General features: G+C 52.8%; 1 protein-coding gene across 1 annotated transcript in view; it reads left to right on the top strand.

Annotated features, from left to right (window-relative positions):
- ADAMTS2 (ADAM metallopeptidase with thrombospondin type 1 motif 2) overlaps nt 1-13775 on the top strand; it is a 260395-nt gene extending 246620 nt beyond the window's left edge. Inside the window, exons 19-22 of the mRNA XM_018051595.1 lie at nt 112-319; nt 2978-3107; nt 5138-5227; nt 10947-13775. Of these exons, the coding sequence (XP_017907084.1) occupies nt 112-319; nt 2978-3107; nt 5138-5227; nt 10947-11404 (886 nt within the window). The 3' untranslated portion in view covers nt 11405-13775. The remainder of the gene's footprint in view (nt 1-111; nt 320-2977; nt 3108-5137; nt 5228-10946) is intronic.

Below are 14472 nucleotides of genomic sequence, written 5' to 3'. Positions count from 1 at the left end.
CTCCAGGGCACCTTCCTGACACAGGGAAGATGCGCCTGGAGGAACAGGCTGCCTTGCCCCAGTCCACCGGGGTTTCTCCAGGGGCTGACCGAGTGCCGTGTGCCCTGGCAGGTGGGTCACGGGCGAGTGGGAGCCGTGTAGTCGGAGCTGTGGGCGGACAGGCATGCAGGCTCGCTCCGTGCGCTGTGTCCAGCCGCTGCACAACAACACCACCCGCTCCGTGCACACCAAGCACTGCAATGACGCTCGACCCGAGGGCCGCCGGGCCTGCAACCGTGAGCTGTGCCCTGGTCGGTGGCGGGCCGGATCCTGGTCCCAGGTGAGCAGTTCCCCGGCCCTGTGCCCTCAGCCCCGAAACCAAGCTTGGGTGGGACCGAGGTGGCCGGGGTGATCCGCCTTGGCCTGGACGCCGTTCTTGCCCTAGGCCACGTTCTGTAGGTCTCAGGGCACCCAGGCTTCCTTGGCTACTGTTCTGTGTGAAACTCAGAGGAATGTGTATCTTTACTCTGCAGGGCAGAGGCTCCCATGTGCTGTGGGGGACTGGAACCCTAGAAGACTAGGGGCAGCCTGAGCTCCAAGATACGAAAGGAGGCCTTTTGTCTCTGGGGGCAGTACTGTGGCTAAAAGGCCAATCAGACTTGCAAGAGGGGACGGGAGCAAAGGAGGGCTTAGACCTGGCTGAAAAAATAGTGAGGATGGTCTCAGGGGCTGGAGGAGAGTTCTGGGGGCCAGGCTGAGCTGATGGGAGCGCTGACATCTAGCCCACACGCCTGGTGGGTCAGGGGTTGCCAAGACCAGCTTTGGGCTCAAAGATTCCCACGGAAGTTGCTATGGTCATGGTTATGCTTTATTACAAGGAAAGTTCTGTTGTTGTTCAGTCGCTTAGTCGTGTCCAACTCTTGGCAACCCCATGGACACACCAGGCTTCCTTGTCCATCACCAACTCCTGGAGCTTGCTCAAACTCATGTCCATTGAGTCAGTGATGCCATCCAAACAGCTCGTCCTCTGTCGTCCCCTTCTCCTCCTGCCTTCAATCTTTCACAGCATCAAGGTCTTTTCTAATGAGTCGGCTCTTTGCCCCAGATGGCCGAAGTATTAGAACTTCAGTATCAGTCCTTCTAACGAATCTTCAGGGTTGATTTCCTTTAGGATTAACTGATTTTATCTCCTTGCAGTCCAAGGGACCCTCAAGAGTCTTCTCCAACACCACAGTTCAAAAGCATCAATTCTTCACCACTCAGCTTTGTTTATAGTCCAACTCTCACATCCATACATGACTACTGGAGAAACCATAGCCTTGAATAGGACCTTTGTCGGCAAAGTAACATCTCTTCTTTTTAATACAATGTCTAGGTTGGTCATAGCTTTTCTTCCAAGCAGCAAGCATCTTTTCATGGTTGTAGTCATCATCTTCAGTAACTTTGGAGTCCAAGAAAATAAAGTCTGTCACTGTTCCAATATTTCCCCATCTATTTGCCAAGAAGTGGTGGGACCAGAGGCCATGATCTTCATTTTTCGAATGTTGAATTTTAAGCCAGCTTTTTCACTCTCCTCTTTCACTTTCATCAAGAGGCTCTTGAGTTCCTCTTTGCTTTCTGACATAAGGGTGGTGTCATCTGCATATCTGAGGTTATTGGTATTTCTCCTTGCAATCTTGATTCAGCTTTTGTTTCATCTAGCCTGGCATTTCACATGATGTATTCTGCATATAAGTTAAATAAGCAGAGTGACAATATACAGCCTTGACGTACTCCTTTCCTAGTTAGAAACCAGTCTCTTGTTCCATGTTTGATTCTAACTGTTGCTTCTTGACCTGCATACAGGTTCCTCAGGAGGCAGGTGAGATGGCCTGGTATTCTCATCTCTTTAAGAATTTTCCACAGATTGTTGTGATCCACACAGTCAAAGGCTGTAGCACAGTCGATGAAACAGTAGTAGATGTTTTTCTGGGACGCTCTTTCTTTTTCTATGATCCAACAGATGTTGGCAATTTGATCTCAGGTTCCTCTGCCTTTTCTAAATGCAACTTCAGCATCTGGGAGTTCACGGTTCACGTACAGAGTAGAATCAGCAGAGGGAAAAGCACTTGGGTGAAGTCTGGAGGAAACCGGGCACAAGCATCCAGGTGTCCAGGTGTCCAGGTTTTTCACTGGGGATCATTCATGGGAGCACAGGGTGCCTGCATGGCTGACATCCATTACTGAAGTCCTGGACCCCAGAAGGAGAGCAGATGCTCACCACACATTATATTCTTGGTGTAAGCCAACCAAACAAGTTGGTACAGCCTGGTTCAGGACCTCAGGCACACAGGTAAGCTCTTACCAGGCAGACCATTCCATGACCTTGGTTTGGAGTTAGCCAAGGGCCAGTTCTGAAAACAGGCCTTTCTTGGGACTGGGAAGTTTCAAGCAACCCAGTATGCTGAGTCAGCCCTTTCTCACACAGGAGGCAAGAACTTGAGAATCCTCCTTTGGCTCGGCTGGGTTGAGCTGTGAGCAGAGCCAGGAGTCTGGGCATGATGGCTTCTTCCGGCCCCTCCCAGTGTGGCGACGCCAAGGGGGCCAGAGACTGGAGGGGACCGTGAGGCTGCTGGTGGCACAGAGCTCTGTGTCCAGGGGGAGGGAGCGTCCTCTGCCAATGCCTCCTGCGCGCAGGCAGAGCTTTCTTGGTGATCCGCAGTGCACAGCCGTTCCTCCAGGCCTCAACTCCTCTAGATAGGGAAGGGAAGCACTCGTTGAGTCCAGAAGTGCCGGGCTCCATCCGGCCCTGCATATTTGTTCTCTCCAATTCGCCTGAGAGCCCGAGAGCCTGAGGCAGCTGCCAGAGGCTAGGGCAAGGCCGGGCAGGCCTCTAGCTCACACTCTCCCCTCTGTCCCTCTCCACCTCCCAAGTGTCGTGGGGTCACCCACTTGGAGAGCCCTTGCAGCCCTGGCCTAGCGTGGGAGGCGGGCCCTGACTGGTTCTCTCTGTCTGCAGTGCTCAGTAACCTGTGGGAATGGCACCCAGGAACGGCCGGTGCTCTGCCGAACTGCGGACGACAGCTTTGGGGTCTGCCGGGAGGAGCGGCCTGAGACGGCAAGGATCTGCAGGCTCGGCCCCTGTCCCCGTAAGCCCTGCATGCAGCAGGTCCAGGGAGGAGGGTAGCCAGGCAAAGGCAGCTCTTCCCACAACTGGCCAAAGAGAGTAGCTGTGAGCTTGGAGGAGAAGCCAAGGCCACCGAGGCCTGGTCTGGGACCTTTCCCTGGCAGGGGATGAAAGGAACTGGCATTTGCCATGCTCATCTCCAGGCCAGGCCCTAGTGGAGAACGGCAGGGACTCAGCCCATCCCTGCGTTCCTGGCACTCCCTTTTGGTCTGGGAGGGAAACCAGATTCATGGTCACTGCACATCAGGGCTCAGCCCATTCCTGTCTGAGTAGGGGGTACCTGTGTGTGTAGGGGTAACTCCTGTGAGTAGGGGTACCCATGTGAGTAGGGTGTATCCATGAGTAGGGGTTACCCATGTGAATAGGGGTACTTGTGTAAGTAGGGGTACCCTTGTGAGTATAGATGGTACCTGCACCCTTGTCAGTAGGGGGTACCCATGTAACAGGGGCTACCTGTGTGAGTAGGGCTACCTGTGTGAGTCAGTAGGGGGTATCTGTGTGAGTAGGGTTACCTGTGTGAGTCAGTAGGGGGTATCTGTGTGAGTAGGGTTACCTGTGTGAGTCAGTAGGGGGTATCTGTGTGAGTAGGGTTACCTGTGTGAGTCAGTAGGGGGTATCTGTGTGAGTAGGGTTACCTGTGTGAGTAGGGGGTATCTGTGTGAGTAGGGTTACCTGTGTGAGTAGGGGGTATCTGTGTGAGTAGGGTTACCTGTGAGAGTAGGGGGTATCTGTGTGAGTAGGGTTACCTGTGTGAGAAGGGGGTATCTGTGTGAGTAGGGTTACCTGTGTGAGAAGGGTTATCTGTGTGAGTAGGGGTTATCTGTGTGAGTAGGGTGTATCTGTGTGAGTAGGGTTACCTGTGAGAGTAGGGGGTATCTGTGTGAGTAGGGGGTATCTGTGTAAGTGTACCCATGTGAGTAGAGGGTACCTGTGTGAGTAGGGTTACATGTGTGAGTAGGGGGTACCCATGTGAATAGGGTTACCTGGGTGAGTAGGGGGTATCTGTGTGAGTAGGGGGTATCTTTGTGAGTAGGGTTACCTATGTGAGTAGGGGGTATCTGTGTGAGTAAGGACAGCCATGTGAGTAGGGTTACCTGTGTGAGTAGGGGGTATCTGTGTGAGTAAGGGCAGCCATGTGAGTAGGGTTACCTGTGTGAGTAGGGGGTATCTGTGTGAGTAAGGACAGCCATGTGAGTAGGGTTACCTGTGTGAGTAGGGGGTATCTGTGTAAGGACAGCCATGTGAGTAGGGTTACCTGTGTGAGTAGGGGGTATCTGTGTGAGTGTACCCATGTGAGTAGAGGGTACCTGTGTGAGTAGGGTTACATGTGTGAGTAGGGGGTACCCATGTGAATAGGGTTACCTGGGTGAGTAGGGGGTATCTGTGTGAGTAGGGGGTATCTTTGTGAGTAGGGTTACCTGTGTGAGTAGGGGGTATCTGTGTGAGTAAGGGCAGCCATGTGAGTAGGGTTACCTGTGTGAGTAGGGGTACCTGTGTGAGTAGGGTCACCTGTGAGAGTAGGGGTACCTGTATGACTAGGGGTACCTGTGTGGGTGCAGAGGGTACCTAACGCCCTGAGAGGAGAAGAGCCAGAACACTGTGCTGGGTGCCTTGCCAAGGGCTGCACACACATCAGCTCTTCCTGGTCCCCATGACAGCTCACGCCATAGGCCCAGCCCGGGTCCCTGCTACAGACCTTGGGCTCAGGCGGTCAGGTGTGCCCCAGCCGAGGGGAGTGTAGAGCCAGGGTCTCTCGTTCCCAGCACTTCTCAAGATAAGGCGGTGCTGGTGGGGCCTGCTGGGGAGCGGCCCTGTGTAGCTGAGGCCCCAGATGCTCGGTGCAGGAGAGGCAGGAGCCGGGCCTGGAGGGTGACTGGGGCCCATCTGTCCCTGGGACGCCAGAGTCCACGGAGCCCTCCTGTCTGGGGCGGGTGGCCTGGAGGCCCAGACCCGGTACCCTAGCAGCCACAGGTGCCTGTCTTTTTCCTCTAGGAAACACCTCTGACCCCTCCAAGAAGAGCTACGTGGTCCAGTGGCTATCCCGACCGGACCCCAGCTCGCCAGCCCAGGAGCCCTCGCCAAGTAACCGGCCCGCTTATAACTCTGCCTCTGCCCTCCAGTGCATGCCGTGTGCCCTGTGGAGCTTGCCGTGGGCGCCCCTCCTCTCTGTCTATGGAAAACTCCCCTGACTCTTCCTAAGCTCTGTTGGCGGAATCTGTTTCTCCGGGCATCTGTGCTCGGCTGTCTCCTTTGGAGCCACCTGGCCGGGAGGGCCAGTCCTGCAGAGGCACGGCCCGGGGCACTGGCCTCTTGTGGGGGTGCCAGGACCTGGTGGTGATGGCTTTTAAAGGGGCAAAGATCTGTCGTGGTGCTGGAGGGGCCAGAGGCCCAAGTGTGAATGTGACCACTTTGTGACCGCCTCACAGGGCCACAGCCCTCCAGGCTGGAGCTGCAGGTTGGAAGTTGAGGGGGCGCCCACCTGCCCCCTTTCAAACGCCGCCTCCCAGCGAGGGAGCCCAGAGGGGTCTCGGGCGTGCAGCTGTGCGTCACCAGCCTGGCGCCCGGCCCGTGCCCAGCAGTGTGCCAGGGGCTCCCCAGCCTCCGCTGCTGCTGCCGCTGCTGACCCTGTGCTCAGCGTGTCCTCCTGATTCGTGTGACCGTGGCCTGCTTGCTGTGGCCGTCGCGTCCAGCTCACACAACCCTTGGCCCCCGTCCCCAGCCCCTCTTGGGGTTCAGGCCAAGCGGAAGAGGCAGGGAATGTGTCCCTGCGGTGGGACATCAGGACACGCCGTCACTTCCATTCTCTGTCCATTTGCTCCAATGGCCTTTCTCATCGTGTGCACATCGCCCCCTGCACGGGGCGAGAAAGTGAGAGTTCAAGGCTGTCTCACGTGGATGTGGCCGCCTACCCGTGTGAACAACTACAGAATTACCTCAATTTTTATTGCTTTTTTGCTTAGATAAAACTATGTAGAAGATGCCTTAAAGTTGAAAGGTAACAGAATTGGCTGCTAGCTCCAGCTTCAGAGGGGAGACATGACCCAGGCAGGAGGCAGGCAGTGCAACCTAGAGGCAGGCGGCCGGCTCACCCACCTTTGGCCAAGGATAAGACTTCTCAGTTCAGGAGGCCTGGCTGAGTCCAGGAGTCCAGGAGGCCCAGGCCTGTGCAGGGCCCCAGGCGCGGGATCACCTTTGGCGCTGACTGTTGGAGCCCTGAGCACCCGGCCGCTGGCACTGCCTTACACCAGAGGGCGACTGGCCTGGCCCTTGGTGTGACAAGTGCAGCAGTCCAGCCGGCCACTCCCCTCCTGTCCCAGCCCTCCCCTCTTCATAGCATCCCCGCTGGACAGCGTCCAGCTCTCCCTTGGCACTAGTTACTGTTATGTAAATACGCAGTGTAACACATACTAATTCTCACGACTGTTAACTTCCAACTTTGACTTAGGCGATGCGAGTGACACGCGTGACTCTGGGAAGGTGCAATAACAGTCCTGGGCGTTGTGCTCTCTGTCTATATGCACTTTGGTTCATCAGGGATATTTTATTAGTGTTTTGTATGTATCTAATGACGTATTATATAGGTTCCATTGCCGTTGCTTTTCTGGTTTTTTTATGAGACAACGTTAGTGTGTGCCAAAGTGACTGTGAAAATGATCTTTTACTCTTACTAACCGTGGAAAGACTTCCTGTCATGCATCCCACAAATAAACTCAATAAAAGTTCAGTGAAACTGGATGCTTGGGTCTGGCACACTGCTGCCTCCTTCTTTTCACCTCTGTGGCCGACGGCGCTGTAGAGCTGAAAGTGCCTTTCTGGGACATCAGCTCCTCAGTTTCTGATTCCAGTGATTTCCTGTCCCCGTTCCCCTGCTCAGCATAGATGCTGAGGGCCCCTCCCCCGCCCAAGGCCTAGGCCCCCTCCCCAGGCATTTTTCAAAACATGACAGCAGCCGATGGAGACACCCCACCATGATTTTTGAACCTTTAGTGCTAACAGGCACCTTGCAGGGACACCTCGGTTCTTTCCCTGTAGATAAGGCCTCATAGTTGGGAACAGGGCCCATCTTTGGGATCTGAGCCTGTGGAATGGGAATATGTGTTTAGTAGCAGAGATAACGTCCAGGTCACTGTGCCCTGAGCCACCATCAGGCCACTGCCCTGGCTCCTGGCACAACTCAGGGGCTAGGCCAGCCTCCGGAGAGCCTAGGCTGGAGAAGGACAAGGCAGCTGTAGCTCTGAGCTCCTGGCCTGCAGCAGTCACACAGGTGTGTGCCCAGCCATGCCTACCTTGTTGCCCACAGCCTGCCCTCAGGGTCCACAGGGCCTATGTGTCCACTCCCCTTGCTGACAAGGACCACGCAGCATGTCAAGGTCCAACGTGGGACCTCCTAATCTGGGCATCTGTCCTTCCCTTTCCCATGAAGGGGTCCTGCTCCAGGGCGGAGGGAGTTCATGAGAAATGATGACCACCAAGCACTGTGGAGATAGGCGTCAGGGCACCGGGTGCCAGGTAGCAGCCTTTGGGTGGGTGTCACAGTAGCCATGACTGAGGTCAGCCTGCCCAGAGCTCTGATCATTGAAAGACTCCCAGCTCAAGAGACAGGAGACCAAGAGACAACTGTGTCTGATGAGCTGTGTCCACTAAGTTTCCTTGCCCAGACAGGTCAGGAGAAATCCCTGCCGAGGTCACCCTGTCTAGAGTTGCAGGCAGGCCACCAGCAGGACTGCTCCGATAAAATCCCGTTTACAAAACCAGGTGGAGGGACCAACTCGCCAACATGTGTGGTTGGCAGACCCCTACCCTAGACTGACGTGACACCGGCTTCTCAGGATCCCCGCCTGGCAGGAGACAAGTGAGGGAGATGCTTAATGCCAGTCCTGATATTGTGAAGGAGGCGGCTCAGGTGACGGGAGAGGGCGTCTCTGGGGCAGGGGCGCCCAGTCCCAGCAGCACGGCCAGGCCTGCCCCATCCTTGTTGAGATCTAGGCCTCTGGCCTCCCTGCCCCAGCTGATGGCCAGTGCCTTGGGGAGATGCCACACCTAGTGTTACCAAAGCCCCCTGTGTCTCCTGAGGGCTGTAGGCATGGTTTTCACGTGCCTACCTCAGTGGCTGCCAGGGAGGGTAAAGGGGCCAGGAGGGAGGAAGCAGAGGCTCTGAGTATGCTCCACCCAGCTTCAAATAGCACTATTCTGATTTCATCTGTCTCAGATCTTGAATATTTAATGTAAAATTTTATCCAAGGTTTTAAAACCCTGAAAGTCACATTTCAGGATCATTTTAGTTTGATTTCTGGAATTGACCCTCTGTGCAAGACCATCTGCCTTTCACCTCCACATGTTGGCCTGTTTCGCCATCTCAGGGTTAGGAAGACCTGTGCTTTTCCTAAACAGCCCATGTGTCCCTAGCTCTTCATGTCGTCAGCCCTTGCCCAGTCATGTTTCCTCATTTCAGCCACTTAGAAGCTCAGAGTCAAGGTTGGGTCCCTCTCTGATGATATATGCCCCTGTATGTTCTTGCCTATACCATCGCTATTCTAACATCCACGAATTCCTTGTTTTGGACTTAGTTACTCGAATCTGTCTTATTCACATGGAACACTTCCGTATTCTTTGATTCTCTGTTCTAGGCTCTGGGATGAAGGGACACCCGGATACAGCTTTGGGCTCTGCCCTTCGTAGCTTTCAGGATGATGAAACTGTCAGGCATTAGTTACCTTACCTGACAGCAAACGTGGACTTGGTAGCTGGGATGAGGTGCTGGGAAGGGGAGACCCGCGGCACCACTAGACCACACACTGTGGGATGCCGCCTCCCAGGGAGGCCAGGCAGTGCTCGACCAAGGAGGACGTGTGTCAGCTGAGCCTCGAGGATGAGGAAGAAGAGAGATATAGTATGTGCAAAGGGCCTGCAGCCACAGGGAGCACCCTGCAGAGCAAGGCAAGCAAGGCCTGAGAGCCTGGAGAGGTGGAGGAGGCAGGTCCTCATCCTGAAACCTGCCTCCAGGGAGGCAGGAGAGGCGTTCCAGGAGCTTCAGTCTGCACTGTGATGTGTTCATATATCCAGCTGACCGGACAGGGGGTCCCCGGGGTCTGGCTTGTGTGCATGAAGGACCATTCTCTGAGATGGATGATGCCAGTGGAGGCCGTGGCCTTGGGCTGGACGCATGGAGTCTACTTTTGGTGCCACAGAAATTGAGGGGTATCTAGTAGACAGTTGTATCCAAGAGTCTGAAGCTCCAAAAGTTTGAGGTTGGTGTCCAAGTAAGTGGGTTACCAGCTTGTAAAGTAAAATTATAAGCTGGAGCAATGGCCAGCAGAGGGAAGATGTCAGAACCACGGGCTTTCACATGGGAGAGGGCCTGCCTGTCTGTTATTACAGGATATCTCAATGAGTTAGCATAGCTTTACATGTCGATGTGGAACACACCCTGCGTTAGTGCAAAGAGTAACTATGTTGGATGTGGTTCCCACCAGTGGCTGTCCCTCCCCTCCTTCGTACCTTCCCATCTCCCCTCTTTGCTGCCTTTCAGTAGGAGATGTCACCTGCCCTAAGGAGACTGAGGGGATAGGAGGGCACAGCAGATGGGAAAAGTCTGAAATGCCCATTATGAAGAGTAGAGAGTGGCTGAGCAGGGAACATAGTTGGAGAGTGGGGCCCATCGAGGTCAGTGATTAGGAATTTATCATGGATCAAATATCCCGTTAAATGGTTTATTCTTCTATGTTGAATGAATTTTTGTAAATCATCTCAATAACACCTAATTTATGTGTGGTTAGGTGTTAGTGGAAAGGGAAGTGGGTAGAAATTTGGGAAGAAGACAGAGGCTGAGAACAAGACGAGAGGAGAGGGTCTTATTAATATCGCTGCAGACAGGGTTGGAGCTAGGCCGAGAAGGAGACAGCCATGAGGAAAGAGGAAACGAGAGAGACAACAGCGGCCTCTGCAGAGGCAGGCTTCTCCATGCGCTCAGACCACGGATGAGCAGATCTTGGGTGGGAAAGAAAGTGGCAGATATGCTGGGCTGGATCTACATGTAAGGCTGGACTGGCCTGTGTGAAGGCATCAAGTTCTGGAGCACTTTGAAAAATGACCAGAAGCCCAGTTGTGGCAGAGCCATGTGGTGGGTGACGCAGTGGCAGGACGCAGGGTGTCACATAAGTTGAAGCAGGTGGAAGAAATCCTAGACAAGTCTGGGTGACTTTTAATTTTTATGTAGGCACTTTCCAGAAGCAAAGCTCATCTGAGGGGTTTGGATGAAGATGGAAACGATGTGGAGGAGTATGGCGAGGCCATAACCGAGGCTCTGGGATTTGCTTTTTTGGGCGTTAGCAATTGGTTCTTTTAGGTTTAATTTTGTTATAGTTACAGGTTAAAGATGATTGTAAATAGAGTCAAACTGTGCAACAGAACGTCACTGAGGTTACCACTGGGATCTCACATGTGAAGAGCTGACAAAGCCCAATTCTTTGGGCTTGGAATCACTCCTTAAGAACAGACAGACCTCATTTCTGTCTCCAACTCTGAAAGATACTGAAACATCTGGACTCACCTGGGGCCTGCTTGGAAGAGGGGAGCATTGCTCACAGCTAGTGTGACACCACTCCAGGGCGGGGGTCCCCGGACGCTGCCCGGCCCAAGGGCTCCCTCGTCTCTAAACCACACAGGGTTTCTGTGTGAGCTTGCTTGCCTCTGTGCTGTCTCTGGGCTCTTTTAAATGCCTCCTCCAGCAAACTGCTTCCTGTGGGGGAAGAAGGTCCCCCTTATCTGTCCTTTGGTTATTTGTCCCACTTTTCTCTTTCAGAGGGCCGCTGCCAAGGCGACAAGTCAGTGTTCTGTAGGATGGAAGTCTTGTCTCGCTATTGCTCCATCCCAGGCTACAATAAGCTGTGCTGCAAGTCTTGTAAGCTGCACGACAACCTCACTGATGTGGACGACAGGGCAGAGCCACCCTCCGGAAAGCACAATGACATCGAAGAGCTCGTGCCCACCCTTCCAGTGCCCACTCTAGTCATGGAGGTGCAGCCTCCGCCAGGCATACCCCTGGAGGTGCCTCTCAATACTTCCAGCACCAATGCCACCGAGGACCACCCAGAAACCAACGCTGTGGACGTGCCCTACAAAATCCATGGCCTGGAAGATGAAGTCCAGCCACCCAACCTGATCCCTCGACGACCGAGCCCGTACGAAAAGACCAGAAACCAAAGAATCCAGGAGCTCATTGATGAGATGAGGAAGAAAGAGATGCTCGGAAAGTTCTAATAAAATGGAAAGATAGCATCAATAGCTTTTTTTTTCCTTGCTTATAGAGATATTCCATGGCAACTCCTGTGTTGTGGAGAGGAAGTCAGATTCCTGACTCCAAAAGGTTTTGAGGAAGCAAAGAAGGAGAATAATGTAAATATATAGGTATATTTACATTACACACACACACACACACACACACACACACACACACACACACACATATATAGTTGTAAGCATGTGGCAACTAGGTTGGTACCTATGTTTCCTAGTCCTGGAATGTTCTAAGTCCTCTACTGGGGTTGGGTGTGGGGTAGAGAGGAATATGGAGGCTCTACACCTCCCATCAATGAGGGACAGCAGGAGGGAGAGAAAAAACCTTTGCCCCAAGTTTCTGAGCAGTGACTGCAAACCTTTTCCTTGCGGTGACAGCCCCGCTGGAAATGCAGGACAGTTCCTACCAATCTCCAGGTCGAGGTACAAGACGCATGGGGCTCTTAGAAGAAACAGTGATTTATTTACTAAGTGACCAGTCATTAAGATGAATGCAGTGAGGTGGAGGTCATGAACTCCAGCAAACTCCAGTACTGGAGGTGGTGAGGCAGGTGGTGTGGATGAGTGTGGTCACCAGCTGGCACTCCCAGGCGCTCACACCTCTTTTCTTCACTAACCTTGGCCTTGCTTGTCACCTCTGGCCAGCCTGGCCTCAGGCCTGAGGCTCCCCAGAGAGACTCTGCTTCCTCAAGTCACTGGAAGGATGAGGGAGGCATGCACTCTGCTGGAAAATCCAGGGAGTGGTCAGGGGTTGTTTTTCTATGTGTGAACATGTAGTTTAAACTTCCTGAAATTACAGGACCAAGCACATTAGCTCCTTAGCCGGGCCTAGCCTGACATGTAATTCTTAAGGTTTTCATGTCCAGGAAAATTTTTAAGACTTGGTATTCTCACCAGTCATAGATCTTAGAGAACTCTTTCTTGTTCCATTCCCCATTCTGTGGATGAAAATACTGAGGCTCAAGATAACACCACGATGTTTGCTTTTTGAGTTTTGAGGTGCTAAATACCTTTATCTGAACCTGTGTGTGTGTGTGTGTGTGTGTGTGTGTGTGTGTCTGTGTGTGTCTAAGGGACGGGTTACAGTTCTAGGAAACAGTGAGGGACAGGTGGGATGATGCCCAACCATCACACGGCTGAGGACCAGCCTCACCGTCTCCCCGCACAGCCCGCCTCCCTCCCTGCTGCCACCACGTTCCACACTTTCTCATACCTGTCCTCTTAGGCACTTGCTGGCTCCTAAGAATCAAACTGCAGGAAATATTTCTGAGTATATATCATTAGTATCACTTCTGTAACAAGATGTAGTGTGAAGCACTTCTGCAACTCCACCTCTCTATTAGGAAATAGACCCACGGCTTTCCTCCATTGGCTGAACGCATGGCAACTGGTGCTACTCACAGACTGAAGGGCTGGGCAGTGCTGGCTGGGGTCTGCTCTAGAATGTTGAGGAAGCTCTGGACTAGCTCTAGCCAGAGTATTACTCAGTTTACCTTTCTTGGAAGCCACAGGATGGGAACGCTCCGTTCTCATATCTCAGCAGAGCAGGGCTATGTGTCTTGAAGGCTGGAAGCCTTTGGGGAGACCCCCCAGGTGGGACACTCCCAGGGAGATCTGTCTTTTGCAGCAGGAAGAAAGATGCCCTCTGGGAACTATAGACCATGTGGCCGTGGCTCAACATGCCATACTTAATGCCTTGGGCCATATATCCACAGACTTCTCTGGATTAGATGGTCCTCAGAGGTCTCTCTAAGAAGGCAGTGTTCACCTGCTCTGAGACACTGTAAGTTTCCGCTGAGCTTAAGGTGGTTGGACAGCTGGCTTAGCAACAGTCCTGAGCTTCCAGAGAGGCTCCTGCAGCCTGAGGGAGGCAGAGGCAGTCTTTGAGCCAAGGTTTCCTAACACCAGGTTGAGATTCAGAGGTCCTCTTTGTCCACTGCTCTGGAAAGTCAGCTGAGGGGCCCAAGAGTCACTTCATGTTTGTGGGAAGACTCATGCTAGAGTTTTGGGACCTGGCTCTCTCATCTACTCCTTTTGGAAAACCCATGGAACTTCATGTATAAGCCTTTCATATGTACTTTAAGGTTTTTTGTTTGTTTGTCTGGAGTATACAAATGGTGCTCAATAGCAAAGTCTTTATCCGATGAAGCATTTTGACTATGTACTCCCTGTCTGACAGGCAGCTGTCACATGGGTTATTCTGGTGCTGAACTCAATCACAGCGTTTTTATCTCTCTGATGACAGCCATCAATACATTTGTTTTCTGTAGAGTAAAATCTGGCTCCTTGAATTTATAACTTATTAAAGTAAAAATGTCTGTGTTTTTGCATATCATGCCTGTGTTTGCTTGTTACCTTGACTACACTTGTCCTCCATTCCCAGAGCAGACAGAAGGATGTGCTGCCCTTGCAAAGCCAAAAGGTCTGGAGGGACCAGTATGCAGTGAGCCCAGGTGGGATCCCACGAAGAGCAAGAGGCACCCATAAGGACCGATCCCTCTCCCGGCTCCCCATGGAGTCAGTTCTCCAGGAAACATAACTTAGCCAAAAGCTCCTAAGTCAATCTTTAGCTCAAAGTGGAGATGAAGTATCTCCAGACACTCCCTCCTCCCTGATTACAACCCCTTCTCTCCTATAATTGGGTTTCCAGGAAAAAAAAAAAAAAACACCACCTAGATGTTGAGTCAAATTTTAAATTCAGAAGAACAGCAGTGAACTTTTTAGTGTAAGTATGGCGAACCTCCCTGGTGGCTCAGTGGTAACAAATCTGCCTACCAATGCGGGAGTCACAGGTTCAGTCCCTGGTCTGGGAAGATCCCACATGCCATGAAGCAACTAAGCCTTCGGGCCACAACTCCTGAGCCTGTGCTCTGGAGCCCAGCTGCTGCAACTACTGAAGCCCGGGCGCCCTGCAGCCTGTGGTCTGCAATGTGGGAAGCCACGCAGCATGAACTAGAATACGCACCTGCTCGCCCCAACTAGAGAAAAGGCCACACAGCAGCAAAGACCAAGCACAGCTGAAAAAAAGACAC

This window comes from Capra hircus, chromosome 7, assembly GCF_001704415.2.
Source record: "Capra hircus breed San Clemente chromosome 7, ASM170441v1, whole genome shotgun sequence".
NCBI classification, from domain to species: domain Eukaryota; kingdom Metazoa; phylum Chordata; class Mammalia; order Artiodactyla; family Bovidae; genus Capra; species Capra hircus.
Note: the sequence above shows the minus strand (reverse complement) of the source record. Positions and strands in the feature narration are given on the sequence as shown.